A 15,031-nucleotide genomic window follows, 5' to 3' on the forward strand; every position below is an offset into this window, starting at 1 on the left:
ACCTGACAGCGGAGACCCACTGGACGGGCCACTGTATTTCGCGAAAAAAATGTTTCCCCCTCACTGCTGGGACCCACCAGCTACATCTTCGCACGCAAGGAAGTGCCTGACAGTCGGGACCCACCTGGTTGAAGCGTATGTAGCGTTGTCATTCTGGTCGCGAACGTGTACGTACATACTGGTCGATGTAGAGGCGCGCACGTGTCGTAGTAGAGGCGCGCACGTAGCATGTACACGTACATACAGCGGCCGGGGTGCAAGAAAGTAAATACGGCCACGTACGTACATACAGGCGGGGTCTCAAACGCCTGCTCGCGCATACGTACGGCCAGGGCTCGTGTACATGGCTGGGTCGGAACGGAGAAACAGCGTCGTCGTCGTCGTGTTCATGGGGAGCCAACCGGCTGGGTCGGAACAGAATGCGTCGTTGTGTTCATCGGGAGGGCTTGGACGGAACAGCCGATGGAAACTAGGCCTGGCGTACCGCAGAACGGAGGAAACGGCCTTGTGTTCGACCGGCCACGTTCGAAATGGGATCCTGTTCATCGGGAGGGGTCTGGCGTACCACAAAACGGAGGAAACGGACCTCCTACGGTCGAAACGGAGGTCCTGTTGATCGGGAGGGGTGTGGCGTACCGCAAATCGGAGGAAACGGACTTGTGTTGGAGCGCTACGGTCGAAACGGGGGTCCTGTTCATCGGGAGGGGTGTGGCGTACCGCAAAATGGGACTCCACAGGATACTGTTCATCTCCACCGTCGACTCCCTCCAGCCTCCACGGGCTACTGTTCATCCAGCGTCGACCTCCTCCAGCCTCCACCTGCGACTGTTCATCCACGGGCTCCTATTCATCCAGCCTCCACCGCGCGCTACTCCACCGGCTACTATTCAACCAGCCCTCTCCACGGGCTCCTGTTCAACCACCCCTCCACGGGCTACTGTTCATCCAGCCCTCTACCGTCTACTGTTCATCCTACCCTCCACGGGTGGTCCTGTTCATCCTACCCTCCACGGGGTCCTGTTCATCCAGCCCCAACCGGCTCGAACGATCGGGGTCCTGTTCATCCACCCCCACCGGGAACTGTTCATCCAAACCCCCCAGCAACACTCACTGTTCATCCAGAGGCAACGCCACGGGGTCCTGTTCATCCACCCCCACCAGGAACTGTTCATCCAAACCCCCCCAGCAACGCTCACTGTTCATCCAGAGGCAGCATCGATCGACTTCAGTTAGTAGCAGTAGCGAAGGAATCGCTCGATCGGGTTTAGTTAACAGTCATCGATCGATCGCTCGGGTTCAGTAACGCGTAGCCTGCAGTGCAATCGCTCGGGTTCAGTTAGAGCCCAACGCCTCGCACACACGCGCGTACGTACGAGAGAAACGCGCATCGCTCGGCCCCCGACCACCCACCGTAACCGGGGACTCCCCGATATTTTCCGCGCCCTCGCTTCTACCACGGTTTTTTCCGTCATGGACGGCCCAAAGAATGTCATGCAGCTGCGTCTCCGGCCCGCCCAGGACGAAAAGCCCATTTTCTGTCATGATTTTTTGTCTGTCACAATTATCGTCATAGAAGTGTCATAAGTATGACAGGGAAAAAATTCGTTCGGCCCAAAATGTCACGGATGTGTCTTTTTTTTGTAGTGATATACAATTCTTCTTTAAGAAATCCATTAAGGAATGCAGTTTTGACATCCATTTGCCAGATTTCATAAAATGTGGCAATTGCTAACATGATTCGGACAGACTTTAAGCATCGATGCGAGTAAGTAAATCTCATCGTAGTCAACATATTGAACTTGTCAAAAACCCTTTTCGACAAGTTGAGCTTTGTAGATAGTAACACTACTATCAGCGTCTGTCTTCCTCCTGAAGATCCATTTTATTCTCTATGGCTTGCCGATCATCGTGCAAGTCAACCAAAGTCCACACTTTGTTCTCATACATGGATCCCAGCTCAGATTTCATGGCCTCAAGCCATTTCGCGGAATCTGGGCTCATCATCGCTTCCTCATAGTCCGTAGGTTCGTCATGGTCAAGTAACATGACTTCCAGAACACGATTACCGTACCACTCTGGTGCGGATCTTACTCTAGTTGACCTAAGAGGTTCGGAAGTAACTTGATCTGAAGTTTCATGATCATCATCATTAGGTTCCTCACTAATTGGTGTAGGCATCACCGGAACTGATTTCTGTGATGAACTACTTTCCAACTCGAGAGAAGGTACAATTACCTCATCAAGTTCTACTTTCCTCCCACTCACTTCTTTCGAGAGAAACTCCTTCTCTAGAAAGGATCCATTCTAAGCAACGAATATCTTGCCTTAGGATCTGTGATAGAAGGTGTACCCAACAGTCTCCTTTGGGTATCCTATGAAGACACATTTCTCTGATTTGGGTTCGAGCATATCAGGTTGAAGTTTTTTCACATAAGCATCGCGGCCCCAAACTTTAAGAAACGACAACTTGGGTTTCTTGCCAAACCACAGTTCATATGGTGTCGTCTCAACGGATTTAGATGGTGCCCTATTTAACGTGAATGCAGCCGTCTCTAAAGCATAACCCCAAAATGATAGCGGTAAATCAGTAAGAGACATCATAGATCGCACCATATCTAATAAAGTGCGGTTACGACGTTCGGACACACCATTACGCTGTGGTGTTCCGGGTGGCGTGAGTTGCAAAACTATTCCGCATTGTTTCAAATGAAGACCAAACTCGTAACTCAAATATTCTCCTCCACGATCAGATCATAGAAACTTTATTTTCTTGTTACGATGATTTTCCACTTTTCTCTAAAATTCTTCAAACTTTCCAAATGTTTCAGACTTATGTTTCATCAAGTAGATATACCCATATCTGCTCAAATCATCTGTGAAGGTCAGAAAATAACGATACCCGCCGCGAGCATCAACACTCATCGGATCGCATACATCAGTATGTATTATTTCCAATAAGTCAGTTGCTCGCTCCATTGTTCCGGAGAACGAAGTCTTAGTCATCTTGCCCATGAGGCATGGTTCGCAAGCATCAAGTGATTCATAATCAAGTGATTCCAAAAGTCCATCAGCATGGAGTTTCTTCATGCGCTTTATACCAATATGACCTAAACGACACTGCCACATATAAGTTGCACTATCATTATTAACTTTGCATCTTTTGGCTTCAATATTATGAATATGTGTATCACTACGATCGAGATTCAATAAACCATTTATATTGAGTGTATGACCATAGAAGGTTTTATTCATGTAAATAGAACAACAATTATTCTTTGACTTAAATGAATAACCGTATTGCAATAAACATGATCCAATCATATTCATGCTCAACGCAAACACCAAATAACATATGTTTTAGGTTCAACACTAATCCCGAAGGTAAAGGGAGTGTGCGATGGTGATCTTATCGACATTGGAATCACTTCCAACACACATCGTTACCTTGCCCTCAACTAGTCTTTGTTCATTTTGTAACTCCTGTTTCGAGCTACTAATCATAGCAATTGAACTAGTATCAAATACCCAGGGGCTACCATGAACACTAGTAAAGTACACATCAATGACATGTATATCATATATACTTTTGTTCACTTTGCCATCCTTCTTATCTGCCAAGTATTTGGGGCAGTTCCGCTTCCAGTGACCATTTCCTTCGCAGTAGAAGCACTCAGTTTCAAGCTTGGGTCTAGCTTTGGGCTTCTTCATGGGAGTGGCAACTTGATTGCCATTCTTCTTGAAGTTCCCTTTCTTTCCCTTGCCCTTTTACTTGAAACTAGTGGGTTTGTCAACCATCAACATTTGATGCTTTTCTTGATTTCTACCTTCGTTGATTTCAGCATCACGAAGAGCTCGGGAATCGTTTTCGTCATCCCTTGCATATTATAGTTCATCACGAAGTTCCAGTAACTTGGTGATAGTGACTAGAGAACTCTGTCGATCACTATTTTATCTGGAAGATTAACTCCCACTTGATTCAAGCGATTGTAGTACTCAGACAATCTGAGCACATGCTCACTGGTTGAGCTATTCTCCTCCATCTTGTAGGCAAAGTACTTGTCAGAGGTCTCTTACCTCTCGACTCGGGCATGAGTCTGAAATACCAATTTCAGCTCTTCGAACATCTTATATGCTCTGTGGCGTTCAAAACGTTTTTGAAGTCCCGGTTCTAAGCCGTAAAGCATGGCACAGTAAACTATCAAGTAGTTATCATACCGAGCTTGCCAAACGTTCATAATGTCTGCATCCGCTCCTGCAATAGGTCTGTCACCTAGCGGTGCATCAAGGACATAATTTTTTTGCACAGCAATGAGGATAATCCTCAGATCACGGACCTAGTCCGCATCATTGCTGCTATCATCTTTCAACATAGTTTTTCTCTAGGAACATATCAAAATTAAACGGGGAGCTACACCGCGAGCTATTGATCTACAACATAGTTATGCAAATACTACTAGGACTAAGTTCATGATAAATTAAAGTTCAATTAATCATATTACTTAAGAACTCCCACTTAGATAGACATCCCTCTAATCATCTAAGTGATCACGTGATCCATATCAACTAAACCATGTCCGATCATCACGTGAGATGGAGTAGTTTTCAATGGTGAACATCACTATGTTGATCATATCTACTATATGATTCACGCTCGACCTTTCGGTCTCAGTGTTCTGAGGCCATATCTGCATATGCTAGGCTTGTCAAGTTTAACCCGAGTATTCTGCGTGTGCAAAACTGGCTTGCAACCGTTGTATGTGAACGTAGAGCTCATCACACTCGATCATCACGTGGTGTCTCGGCACGACGAACTGTCGCAACGATGCATACTCAGGGAGAACACTTATACCTTGAAATTTAGTGAGAGATCATCTTATAATTCTACCGTCGTACTAAGCAAAATAAGATGCATAAAAGGATAAACATCACATGCAATCAAATAAGTGATATGTTATGGCCATCATCATCTTGTGCCTTTGATCTCCATGTCCAAAGAACCATCATGATCACCATCGTTACCGGCTTGACACCTTGATCTCCATCGAAGCATCGTTATCGTCTCGCCAACTATTGCTTCTATGACTATCGCTACCGCTTCGTGATAAAGTAAAGCAATTACACGGCGATTGCATTTCATACAATAAAGCGACAACCATATGGCTCCTGCCAATTGCCGATAACTGTTACAAAACATGATCATCTCATACAACAAATTATATATCATCACGTCTTGACCATATCACATCACAGCAAGCCCTGCAAAAACAAGTTAGACGTCCTCTACTTTGTTGTTGCAAGTTTTACGTGGCTGCTACGGGCTTCTAGCAAGAACCGTGTGCGAAGCTTCATCCAACAATACCACCGAACCAAAGTATGACATGCTGGTAAGCAGTATGACTATTATCGCCCACAACTCTTTGTGTTCTACTCGTGCATATAACATCTACGCATAGACCTGGCTCGGATGCCACTGTTGAACGTAATATTTCAAAAAAATTCCTACGATCACGCAAGATCTATCTAGGAGAAGCATAGCAACGAGCGGGAAGAGTGTGTCCACGTACCCTCGTAGACCGAAAGCGGAAGCGTTAAGTAACGCGGTTGATGTAGTCGAACGTCTTCGCGATCCAACCGATCAAGTACTGAACGCACGACACCTCCGCGATCTGCACACGTTCAGCTCGGTGACGTCCCTCGAACTCTAGATCCAGCTGAGGCCGAGGGAGAGTTTCGTCAGCACGACGACGTGTTGACGGTGATGATGAAGTTACCGACGCAGGGCTTCGCCTAAGCACCACGACAATATGACCGAGGTGGAAATCTGTGGAGGGGGCACCGCACACGGCTAAGAAATCAACTTGTGTGTCTATGGGGTGCCCCCTGGCCACATATATAAAGGAGGGGGGAAGAGGTGGCCGGCCCTAGGGGGCGCGCCAGGTGTGGGTAATCCTACTAGGACTCCCCAGTCCAAGTAGGATTCCCCGCCTCTTTCCTATTCCTAGTAGGAGAAGAAGGGAAGGAGGAGGCGGGGAGAAGGAAGGAGGGGGGTGCCTCCCCCTCCTAGTCCAATTCGGACCAGCCCATGGGGGGGGGGGGGCGCGGCCACCCCTTGAGGCCCTTCTCTCCTTTCCCGTATGGCCCATTAAGGCCCACTACTTCCCCCGGCGAATTCCCGTAACTCTCCGGTACTCCGAAAAATACCCGAATCACTCGGAACCTTTCCGATGTCCGAATATAGCCTTACAATATATCGACCTTTACGTCTCGACCATTTCGACACTCCTCGTCATGTTCGTGATCTCATCCAGGACTTCGAACAACCTTCGCTACATCAAATCACATAAACTTATAATACGAATCGTCATCGAACATTAAGCGTGCGGACCCTACGGGTTCGAGAACTATGTAGACATGACCGAGACACATCTCCGGTCAATAACCAATAGTGGAACCTGGATGCTCATATTGGCTCCTACATATTCTATGAAGATCTTTATCGGTCAAACCGCACAACAACATACGTTGTTCCCTTTATCATCGGTATGTTACTTGCCCGAGATACGATCGTCGGTATCACCATACCTAGTTCAATCTCGTTATCGGTAAGTCTCTTTACTCGTTCCATAATGCATCATCTCGCAACTAACTCATTAGTCACATTGCTTGCAAGGATTATAGTGATGTGCATTACCGAGAGGGCCTAGAGATACCTCTCCGACAATCGAAGTGACAAATCCTAATCTTGATCTATGCCAACTCAACAAACACCATCGGAGACACCTGTAGAGCATCTTTATAATCACCCAGTTATGTTGTGACTTTTGATAGCACACTAAGTGTTCCTCTGGTATCCGGGAGTTGCATAATCTCATAGTCATAGGAACATGTATAAGTCATGAAGAAAGCAATGGCAATAAAATAAATGATCATAGTGCTAAGCTAACGGATGGGTCTTGTCCATCACATCATTCTCTAATGATGTGATCCCGTTCATCAAATGACAACACATGTCTATGGCTAGGAAACTTAACCATCTTTGATAAACGAGCTAGTCTAGTAGAGGCATACTAGGGACACTCTGTTTGTCTATGTATTCACACATGTACTAAGTTTCCGGTTAATACAATTCTAGCATGAATAATAAACATTTATCATGATATAAGGAAATATAAATAACAACTTTATTATTGCCTATAGGGCATATTTCCTTCAAGTAGACCAAAACGATTCTGCATATAATACTATTACTCCACACATCGACCGCTTTCCAGCATGCATCTAGAGTATTAAGTTCATAAAGAACGGAGTAATGCCTTAAGCAAGATGACATCATGTAGACAAAGAAAACTCACGTATGAATAAACCCCATCTTTTTATCCTTAATGGAAACGATACAAATACGTGTCATGTCCCCTTCTGTCACTGGGATTGAGCACCGCAAGATCGAACCCATCACAAAGCACCTCTCCCATTGCAAGAAAAATCAATCTAGTTGGCTAAACCAAATCAATAGATCAAAGAGAAATACAAAGCTATAACAATCATGCATAAAAGGGTTTAGAGAAAACTCAAATAATATTCATGGCTAAATCTGATCATAAACTCACAATTCATCGAATCCCAACAAACACGCCGCAAAAAGTCACTACATCGAATAGGTCTCCAAGAACATCGAGGAGAACATTGTATTGAAGATCAAGGAGAGAGAAGAAGGCATCTGGCTACTAGCTATGGACTCATAGGTATGAGGTAAACTACTCACGCATCATCGGAATGGCAGCAAGGTTGATGTAGAGCCCCTTCATGATCGATTCCCCCTCCGGCAGAGTACCGGGGAAGGCCTCCAGATGGGATCTCATGGGAACAGAAACTTGCGGCGGCGGAATAAGTATTCCGTGTGGCTCTTTGATGTGAGGGGAATATTTGAGAATTTATAAAGGCGGTATTAGGTCAAGAGGTGCCACGAGGGGCACACAAGCCTGGGGGCGCGCCCCCTGGGGCGCACCTCTCGAGCTTGTCGCTCCCTTGTGACTCTTCAGGTCTTCTCCCGAACCTTCTAGGGTCTCTTCTGGTCCAGAAAAAGTTAATCCAAAGTTTTTTCTCCGTTTGGACTTTGTTTGATATTGATCTCCTGAAAAGTCAAAAATAGGCAAAAAAAAACAACAACTGGCACTGGGCACTAGGTTAATCTATTAGTCCCTAAAAATGATATATAATTGCATAAAAACATCCAAGATTGATATTATAATAGCATGAAATAATAAAAAATTATAGATACGTTGGAGACATACCAATGTCCAGCTACAATACTATGCATATCCGGGTAGTGATCAACGAAGTATGCATATCCAACCAAATGAACTTACTTGCTCGTGGATTTGTGCACCGCTAGGCCATCGTGCGATGAGATGCTTCAAGTTGTCGCAATACTTCGAGACGGCCTCTTGAATGGTGTACCAATGATGGTTGAGGGACTTTGATTCACGTTTGCGGATGACCGCATCGGAATAGGGCGCGAAATGCTTGTGTTCATGGAACCATATGTGAATGTTATTCCATAAGGTTGTGCCCTTTTGCTCCGTGCCATGGATCGGATCGAGGCTAGGGGCCAACCATGCATTGCACAATAGCTCGTCCTCCCGCATATTGAAGCTTTCTCTTCTACCTGTCTTCTTTGGATCATCGACCAGATCATCTGGATCATCGTCCCCGCCCTTGTCTTCCAACTTCTCATCCTCCTGTTGCTGTCCGACAGCCCAATCCGGCTGATGTGTGCCTGTCTGGGTGTTCGCTTGCCCCATGCCCGTCTGGGTGTTCGCCTGCTGTGTGCCGGTCTAGGTGCAGCCATGTTACGTTCCAGTCCGGGTGTAGTTGCCGGACTGGGTGGGATCCGAGTCTTCCGCCTGCCTGTCCTCATAGGCACCTCCTCTTTCGCCTCCGTCGTGAATGATGTCCATCATCTCCCGGTCCCTGTCGTAGGCCAACTCCCCCACTTTAGGCATACACGCGAACAGCGTGCGGGCACCCATCTGCTCCCCGCCCGCCATCCGCGCCCAGACCAGCTGCGACTAAGAACACTTCGAGAATAGCAGCGGCTTGTGTTCTCGTCGACGATGAACGACACGGTGACGGCTGCCGGGGACTGCCTACCCAGTTGCTTGGTGGCGTAGAAGTATGGAGCCTTGTAATGCCCCGACCATGGTGGCGTCTGTACGGTGAGTGACACCATTTGCGCACCGCGGCCACGACCTCCACCTCGTCCGCGATCAGCACGACCGCCACCAGCACGCCCTCTGTCGGCAACCCGCTTCTTGAGCGTCTCCTCTTTTTGCGGCTTTCGCTTTGACGTGGTGATTTTGCCGCGTCGCCGAGTTGATCTTTTGGGCGAGCGGGATGTTTAGATCCTCCACCACGTCCTCCATCTCCGGCAGGCTCTCCTCCATTTCCATGTGGCGGCGGTGGGAGGGAAGAAGAGAGTGGGAGAAAGGGGCAGGAATTGGGTGGAGAGCGGCGGGATGGAAGAAGAGAGTGGGGATTCTACCACGGAAACAGGGTAGACAGCTACAAAAAGCGCGCTCCGCCTGCCTTTTGGGTGGGCCGGGGGTGTCGGAGTCCTACATGTCTGCTGTCTAGATTCGCGCAAAACCCCTCACGTTTGGTTCTATTTTGCTCGAAAAACATAATCCAGACCGTTCGACGGACTAATACACGACCGCATTGGATGACACAACTCATCCGGACATATACGAACGGTTTGAGGGTCGACGTTGGAAATGCCCTAATGTCCTTATCTATTTTGTAGGCACACTGTTAGAATGCAGTATAATATACTCACAAATTTCACTAGGAACGTTGTGAGAATATAGTAATGAGACGTGTTCTCTTTACGAGCACTGAATTTTGTTACTCCTATGTCTTAACTAGTAATTTCCCAATATGCAGATTATAGTTGCCCAATATCTCTACACTGTAAAATGACATAATCCCCAATCGTACGTATATAGATAGAGGGGAAAAAAAGATTGTAGCTGTACCTTGTGAAAGCGGGTAGTGGAGGAAACATTTGTGGCAAGTGGACTTGCGGGGCACAATCCTTCCTTACTTCGCAGAGAAGAAAATCCGCAGCACAAGACAGGTCCAAAAAAGCTGATTCGACAGAGGACTTCCTTGGTAACTCCACCGCTCTCCTCTCATCCACCTGTGTGAAAGATAGTAAAATAATCGCAGGCAACGCACAGCCCACAAGCGAAGTACTACTACTGCTAGTAGTACTAGTAGTAGAGTAATTACTGTTATCCTCTCTCTCCTCTCCTCTGCTCTTTTCAAACCTCTCTCCCTCTCTTGCTGACTGCTATGACAAGCAAGTCTCCATACCATGAGGCTGGTCACAATTGAAAGGAACTTAGGAGTAACATCACACACTCCAATACAACTTTGCTTATGTGACACATATTTAATGAAGAGAGAGGTGCTTGTGGTAACTAGCTAAGTTACCGGAACATCACACACTCAAGAAACAATGAGTCTATAATCTAATAAATACATCGTTGCATGACATTACATAAATGTTTCTACCCATTATGAAGATAGTAACATAGTCTAGGGAAGTGTGTAGGGTGTTTGATTCCAGGGACTTTTTTGTGTTGGGACTAGAAAAAGTCCCTAGTAAACCAAACAGGGTGGGACTTTTTAGGACTTTTTGCTAAAAGTCCTTAGAAGCACCTCCTTGAAAGTCTTTTTCAAAAAGTCCTAGGGACTAGAAAAAGTCCTAGGACTAGAGAACCAAACATCACCTAAGTTACTAGCTTATGTTCTTGCCCACCAGCCTCGTACATCACAGTCTTAACACCCTTCCAAACTTAACATCACCTTTTCATTAAAATAGTTATTATTATATACCAGTACTAATTAGCCAACAACCAAACCAAATCACAGCGATTGACACCGGGGCCCACATTATTCTGTGCCCCAATTAGAAAACAGTGTTCATCAGAGTTGAGTACAGAGAAGAGACCCTAGAAAAAGAAAGTAGAGAGAGAGAGAGAGAGAGAGAGAAAGGGGTTGGGGTAGGGTCCAACAACTACTTACTGGAGCCAAAAGTTCTCACATAAACCTTTCCTCCCTTCTCTCTCCCCTCTCCGCCCTATTTCTTCTTATCTTTCTGTCACACTGCCGCCTCCCTCGAGTCGAGTCCGCTCTTCCTCCCCGCCCCGCCCTGCCGTCCGAGGAGAGGAGAGGAGAGGAGACCAAGGTAGGGCAGGCCGTTCCTCCTTCCTTGACCCTCGCCGATTTTACCTTCCGGCGTTGGGGATTTACGGGACCTGCATTTCCGCCCAGGGGGAACAGATTAAAACGCGTTCGCGAGGGGCTCCTAATCTGCCTAGGTCCTCGGATGCCCTCAACGGCCTCTCCGATCCTTCGTACTTCCGCGTTTATTCCCCCCCCCCCCACTTGTTTTTTAATTTTTGAAGATTTTTGGGGTTTAATCTCCGCTCCTTTTCGAGGATAAATCAATCTCTTCTCGTGGTTTTCCACGACTACTCGTCATAGCCTTTCATCTTGGTTTTGGCTGAATTTTTCAGGAGATTTGCCGTTTTTTTTCTTCACGAGGGAGCCGCTGCCGCTGCGACTGCGAGGAAACAGAACAATCCGTGAGGCAAGGACGGTTGTGAAGCAAAGGTGAGAATCAGATGATGATTGGTCAATCACACATGCCTTTATCTTTTTGTTTTCTTCGCCTTCTCCGTATGCCCATGCTTTCCTGATGCTTTAATCCATGTATTTATGTATGTGTATGCTTACAAGCCAAGGAACTCCAATATGAAACCCTTTTAGTTTGGCTCTTGGTTGGTTGTACAGTAGGAGTATTATACTAGCTGCAGCTCCTCGTGGAGTGATTCTTCTGTTTTGGCTCCATGTAGGTTTTTTTTTTTCAACCGAATCAGTAGATAGATTCTTCTAAATAAATTCTACTCCCAGATTTCATATGGACTATATATGGAGGAGCAAAATGAGTGAATCTACACTCTAAAATGCATCTATATACATCCATATGTGGTCCATAGTGAAATCTTTATAAAGACTTATATTTAGAAACGGAGGGAATAGTACTATTAGATTATAAACCTGAACTTATAAATCAAGTTATTGACACCCAAAAGGAAATTGCAGTGATCAAATGGCAGCCGAGTCCTCTGTTCCACAAACTTCCTCTGAATCGGCTGCTCACAAGATGGGCTTCTTCAGAGTCCCTGATCTTCTTGTCAAACTGAGCACCAAATGTTTGATTGAGTTGGATGCTGTCCGCAGCCCAACATCCCCCTTAGACCTGAAATTGTTCACAGGCCTTGCTACCAAATCACCCAGATCGTCCTTCCTTGATGCCGGCGCAGTCAGCCAGAACCAAAAGATCTTGCTTGGGGACAGGGTTGGCCTTGGACTGGTGGATTCTCTCAGTGATGAAAACAACCCCACACCCTTGGGCAGCAGGAAGGTTCTCCTTGGATCTGAGATGAGGATTACTGACAACTTAACTCGAAAGAACAGCTCCACTGCTCCTAATCAAGCTGGACTGCTTGAACAGAAAGATGAGAATATGAGTGATGGACTCAACGGTAGTATCATGTCCCTGGATGACATTGTCAATTCAGAGGATTACACCTGTGTTGTTACCCGTGGTCCGAACCCTAGAACTACCCACATTTTTGGAGACCGTGTTTTTGAGTTTCAAGCCGAGCAACTGATCCCTGATGAGGGTGGGTGTGAGGAGAGTTTGGCCCCTCATCTGAATGGGGATACCATGAGCTTCTGTTGTTTTTGCGGTGACAAGCTCAAAGAAGGGAAAGACATCTATATCTACCAGTAAGTGTTCCAGTAAACTAGATGCACCATCCTTATGTTCTCTTTTTTGCTGGTTTAATAGATCTGCGGCTGTTCTGATTGTTGTTTAATGTTTTGTATCATGTCTTTCAATCGTAGGGGTGACAAAGCCTTCTGCAGCATGGAGTGCAGGGAGAACTTCATGGAAGATGAGATGGAAGGTGAACCTTCGATAGGTCACTCTGATCCCAGCGGCCCATCCTTTGACAATCGTCGCATTTTCCACCTGATCCAGTGAGCGAGCGAGCATCAGTAAACACTTGATGTGGTCGTATCTGAAGTGCTGTCTGAGGTTAATAAGCTGCAGCCATGGATGTGATCATGCTGATCAAGTTTTTGCGTGAAGATTTTGTCTGCTGCGGCAACTGATGAATTTACCCCGCTTAATGATTTCTTTATTTTCGTTACCTGGATCCTCAAATTTTTGGAGGAGCCTGAACGATGACTGTGCTTCCGGTCATATTATTATTTTGATCGGAAAAGGGTGTGTGCGTGTGTTTGCCTGAACCTCAATTTCAATTGGACGTCATTTTGTCGACTCCTATTGAGTATTGTGTCATGTATCTGAACCTAAGCTTCTACATGTATTTGCATGTGGTACACAATAATATTTGAGTATACTATCTTGTTCACCTTTCTTTCTGTGTTGGGTCTTCATTTGATGATTAGAGTTCTTATATGGCAAGAACTATCTGATTCTTGGCAGGAGTAGTGTCTGTTTGTGGCTGTGCAAATCATAACCCCCATGACTGGTACATTGAGATGCTGGCATCAGTTTTCAGGAGACTGCATTTGTTTGAGTGAACTTGCCGAAACTTGGTTGTGATCAGTACTTGATCATTGAATTAGCTGACAAGTTCCTACTACTGTAAGTGTCTAATACTGCGAATGGGTCACTGTCTTCGGATTGGCTCCCTGTGTTCGTTAGCTCAGGAGTACCTGTCATTGCAGGTGCGAGAGCTAACGTTGCCTTCAGATTTTTATGAAGGTAGTTTTGCGTGTTTGAGAGTTGATTTTTTTAGAATAACAGCACTTCATCGATTGATGAACATCATGACAAAGCTCGTCCCTGATACTATCCGGAACCACACCACAATAAATACGATTTACATCCTGCTCACAACTCCGAGCTAATTTGTGTGCCGCTACATTCAAATCACGCCTGACATGTAAGAAAGAACATCGAGTAAACCCGGACGTGAGAGACTCGATGCCAGCGACAACAGACCCCACTCTTGATCGATCTTGGACCATAGACTTGATCCTGTTCACCATGGAGAGGCAATCTGACGCCTCGCGGATCTGTCATAAAGCCTTCAGTTCAACAAACCTCTAGAGCACGCTGAATGGCAAGTGCCTCTGCCAATTCAGGTTCAGAAAAGCATTGAAGCTGGTCATTGCCAGCAACCAGGCACAGAGGCACCCGCCAAGATGGTTCTTTAATTTTCCATTTTTATAGGCATTACGATCGTTGGATTTCAAAGACATGGACTTCATTTTTTAGCTTCTTACTAAGTGCGGGAGTCCCACTGCCGTTAGCACCTTTCTTAGTACTCCTTGAGCTAATCTCTTATTGTTTTCGTGCATTAAGGTTAGGAATACATTTATTTGCTAATATGATGGCCGGTCATAGTTTAGTAAAGATTTTGAAAAATAGAAAAGTTTTTTCTTGATCATTTATCAACCCTTTCCTGTTTCTTAGTTCGTCTAATGATTAATTAAGAGGGTTGACCAGGTCATTGATACACATAATATCCAAATACTAAATACGCTCAATGTGTGATCCACAGAAAGAAAAAAGAGTTGTTTTGCTGAACATCAAAGAAAAAACTTGATCTTCTTCCGTAAAAAAATCTTCTAAAAATGCCAAACCCAATCCTTGTATATACTTTAGTCGATACAAAGTCCGTTTTTTCGAGAGAAAAAAAAACTATTGACACTGCACGTACTCCTCCTTTCTTGCGTCCCGGATGTGCCATAAGAGTGATTGCCAACAATGTAGCTTCAAGTTTCAAAGAGAGTTGATAGTTATGTAGATTTGTGAGTGCAGGCTACTTGGATGCATCAATGTGAACTAGAACTTTACCAGGATTTAGCAATATTGGTGCAAATACTTGATATAATTATTGGATGACAAGAACAGTCAAGATCA

The 15,031-nt window shown here is 45.6% G+C and overlaps 1 protein-coding gene across 3 annotated transcripts; it reads left to right on the top strand.

Moving 5' to 3' along the window:
- Window positions 1–11,060: 11,060 nt before the first annotated feature.
- Window positions 11,061–13,511, top strand: LOC109752494 (FCS-Like Zinc finger 8). 3 transcript variants are annotated; one of them, XM_020311379.4, is made up of 5 exons: window positions 11,110–11,251; window positions 11,338–11,420; window positions 11,583–11,679; window positions 12,172–12,861; window positions 12,979–13,511. In XM_020311379.4, the coding sequence occupies exons 2-5, from the start codon at window positions 11,393–11,395 to the stop codon at window positions 13,115–13,117; spliced, it is 954 nt and encodes a 317-aa protein (XP_020166968.1). In that variant the 5' UTR covers window positions 11,110–11,251; window positions 11,338–11,392; the 3' UTR covers window positions 13,118–13,511. The 3 variants fall into 3 exon arrangements, 2 of the variants coding, with proteins under 2 accessions (XP_020166969.1, XP_020166968.1); XM_020311380.4 differs by lacking the exon at window positions 11,338–11,420 and having other exon boundaries at window positions 11,074–11,251; XR_012204942.1 differs by lacking the exons at window positions 11,338–11,420; window positions 12,172–12,861 and having other exon boundaries at window positions 11,061–11,251; window positions 12,979–13,171.
- The last annotated feature ends 1,520 nt before the right edge of the window (window positions 13,512–15,031 follow it).

The sequence above is a fragment of the Aegilops tauschii genome, chromosome 3 (genome assembly GCF_002575655.3).
Source record: "Aegilops tauschii subsp. strangulata cultivar AL8/78 chromosome 3, Aet v6.0, whole genome shotgun sequence".
Lineage (NCBI taxonomy): Eukaryota > Viridiplantae > Streptophyta > Magnoliopsida > Poales > Poaceae > Aegilops > Aegilops tauschii.

Coding starts and splice junctions, on each gene's coding strand:
- LOC109752494 (XM_020311379.4), top strand. CDS start 11,393: ATGCCCTCAACGGCCTCTCCGATCCTTC. Junction 11,680..12,171: donor AGGACGGTTGTGAAGCAAAG/GTGAGAATCAGA, acceptor AGGAAATTGCAG/TGATCAAATGGCAGCCGAGT. Junction 12,862..12,978: donor AAAGACATCTATATCTACCA/GTAAGTGTTCCA, acceptor TTTCAATCGTAG/GGGTGACAAAGCCTTCTGCA.